Source organism: Oncorhynchus mykiss, chromosome 5, assembly GCF_013265735.2.
Source record: "Oncorhynchus mykiss isolate Arlee chromosome 5, USDA_OmykA_1.1, whole genome shotgun sequence".
Lineage (NCBI taxonomy): Eukaryota > Metazoa > Chordata > Actinopteri > Salmoniformes > Salmonidae > Oncorhynchus > Oncorhynchus mykiss.
This window is the reverse complement of record NC_048569.1, coordinates 4,416,664-4,419,098: the sequence shown is the minus strand read 5'-3', so window position 1 is coordinate 4,419,098 and position 2,435 is coordinate 4,416,664. Positions and strand designations below refer to the sequence as shown.

The following is a 2,435-nucleotide window of genomic DNA, read 5'->3' as shown; positions in this document are numbered from 1 at the left end:
ATATCACAGGCTTAGTAGTTAGTACATGTTTCCTCAATAAAGTAGTTATCAGCAAAGTCAGCTAGAAAAAGGGAGGACCTGGAGGAGTCACCTAGAAAAGGGGAGGACCCAGAGGAGTCAGCTAGTAAAGGGGAGGACCTGGAGGAGTCAGCTAGAAAAGGGGAGGACCCAGAGGAGTCAGCTAGTAAAGGGGAGGACCTGGAGGAGTCAGCTAGAAAAGGGGAGGACCCGGGGAGTCAGCTAGAAAAGGGGAGGACCCAGAGGAGTCAGCTAGTAAAGGGGAGGACCCAGAGGAGTCAGCTAGTAAAGGGGAGGACCCAGAAGAGTCAGCTAGTAAAGGGGAGGACCCGGAGGAGTCAGTTAGTAAAGGGGAGGACCTGGAGGAGTCAGCTAGTACAGAGGAGGACCCAGAGGAGTCAGCTAGTAAAAGGGAGGACCCAGAGGAGTCAGCTAGTAAAAGGGAGGACCCAGAGGAATCAGCTAGTAAAGGGGAGGACCCAGAGGAGTCAGCTAGTAAAGGGGAGGACCCAGAGGAGTCAGCTAGTAAAGGGGAGGACCCAGAAGAGTCAGCTAGTAAAGGGGAGGACCCGGAGGAGTCAGCTAGTAAAGGGGAGGACCTGGAGGAGTCAGTTAGTAAAGGGGAGGACCTGGAGGAGTCAGCTAGTACAGAGGAGGACCCAGAGGAGTCAGCTAGTAAAAGGGAGGACCCAGAGGAGTCAGCTCGTAAAAGGGAGGACCTGGGGGAGTCAGCTAGAAAAGGGAGGACCCAGAGGAGTCAGCTAGAAAAGGGGAGGACCTGGAGGAGTCAGCTAGTAAAAGGGAGGACCCAGAGGAGTCAGCTAGTAAAGGGGAGGACCTGGAGGAATCAGCTAGTAAAAGGGAGGACCCAGAGGAATCTAGGTCAGACTATTCCTCTGACCTGGTAGGTTATTTAACCCAGGTAGACTATTCCTCTGACCTGGTAGGTTATTTAACCCGGGTAGACTATTCCTCTGACCTGGTAGGTTATTTAACCCAGGTAGACTATTCCTCTGACCTGGTAGGTTATTTAACCCAGGTAGACTATTCCTTTGACCTGGTAGGTTATTTAACCCAGGTAGACTATTCCTCATGTCTCAAGACAAGATTAACCCACTAAACTCAGCAAAAAACAAGTCTGACACACATCTTCAAATAGTTTTCTCTGTCATGTTTTTATGCTTCATAATATTTAGGTAATATTGCACTCCCCTAGACTTGAATAATTGTCTCATGTGTGCATACATCTGAATGGTTCATATGCAAAACGGGACCCTCAATATTTAATTAATTCTTATCAGTCAATATGTATGTCGCTTCTGTCTCTATAGTAATACAAATGTCCACAGGCCGCAATCAGAAAAGGTTGTGAATGCCGAATTAAAGGTGGTCGCCACCACACAGGAGATGAGTGGCATTTATCGACAGTTCATAATGTGACCAGAGATGGCAGGCGAGTTCTCTCATTCCCCTCAACTGCCTGGAATCCCAATACTAGAACCCCCTCATCCCCCAGTTTATTCCATAGTTCCATCGATCCTCCAAACGTTCCAATCCGGTTCAGCGGAGTTAATATCACTCCGCTCTTTACCTCCAACCCCCAGTTAGATCAATTAATTCGCGCACCCATCTCCTCTCTCTCACGCTGGTCTCTCACAGTGAACCGCTGGACAGCTCCCGTTACTGGTGATCCGAAGCCCGCATGTCCTTTCCCAAGGGGGGTTTCTACCGCGCTACGCTTGGAGCACTGCCGCTGAAAAAAAGATGAATAACTAAACGGTTTTAGTTGTTTCTTCATAACTTGGAAACTACCACCGACGTACCTGACTGCTTTTTGTTGCTATTGTATTGGGAGATTCATTGTGCAACCGGTTCCATACGCACTGCGCTCATGAATTGATTCGTGGGTTGTGTGGTTTTTAGAAAAGGATTTTTGTGATAGTGGGACCAGTGTCGCTCAGCGGTGAATCGGAATCATGGAGGGATCATTTGGATGTTTTTGGGTGAAAAGACTTTCGGTATTTGTCTGGTTATGCTATCTCACCGGTGATTCACCATCATATGGTAAGTCTCTGAATAGCCTACCAAATATTTTAATGTCGAAACATGTAAACTACGCGGGTGTGCGTGCCCACAAAATAGATCCTGTGTAGTGTGTTGCATACAGATGTATTTAATTGGCACATTGCTGGAGGTAGGTTGCCGTTGGATGCGTATTGGTCATGGTGCTGTTGCAGAGAAGCCAACAGCTTTACGCTTGACTTTTACTCGGTTTTATTCAAATTTGGGAACCAATTCAGGCCGTTTAAAAATGTTCCTGCAAATCTCGGTTTAGTATTTTTAATAGCCTAATTACTTCTCGTTGTATTATTTTACCTCCCTGTTGATTTGCTGATGGGCTAAAATGAAATGGCAAT

At 47.1% G+C, this 2,435-nt stretch overlaps 1 protein-coding gene across 2 annotated transcripts in view; it reads left to right on the top strand.

The window, feature by feature from the left end:
* Nucleotides 1-1,567: 1,567 nt before the first annotated feature.
* LOC110513199 (netrin receptor DCC-like) overlaps nt 1,568-2,435 on the top strand; it is a 632,990-nt gene continuing 632,122 nt past the window's right edge. For both annotated transcript variants that reach the window (XM_036976622.1, XM_036976621.1), the window contains exon 1: nt 1,568-2,082. In XM_036976622.1, coding sequence (XP_036832517.1) covers nt 1,995-2,082 — 88 coding nt within the window. In that variant the 5' untranslated portion in view covers nt 1,568-1,994. The remainder of the gene's footprint in view (nt 2,083-2,435) is intronic.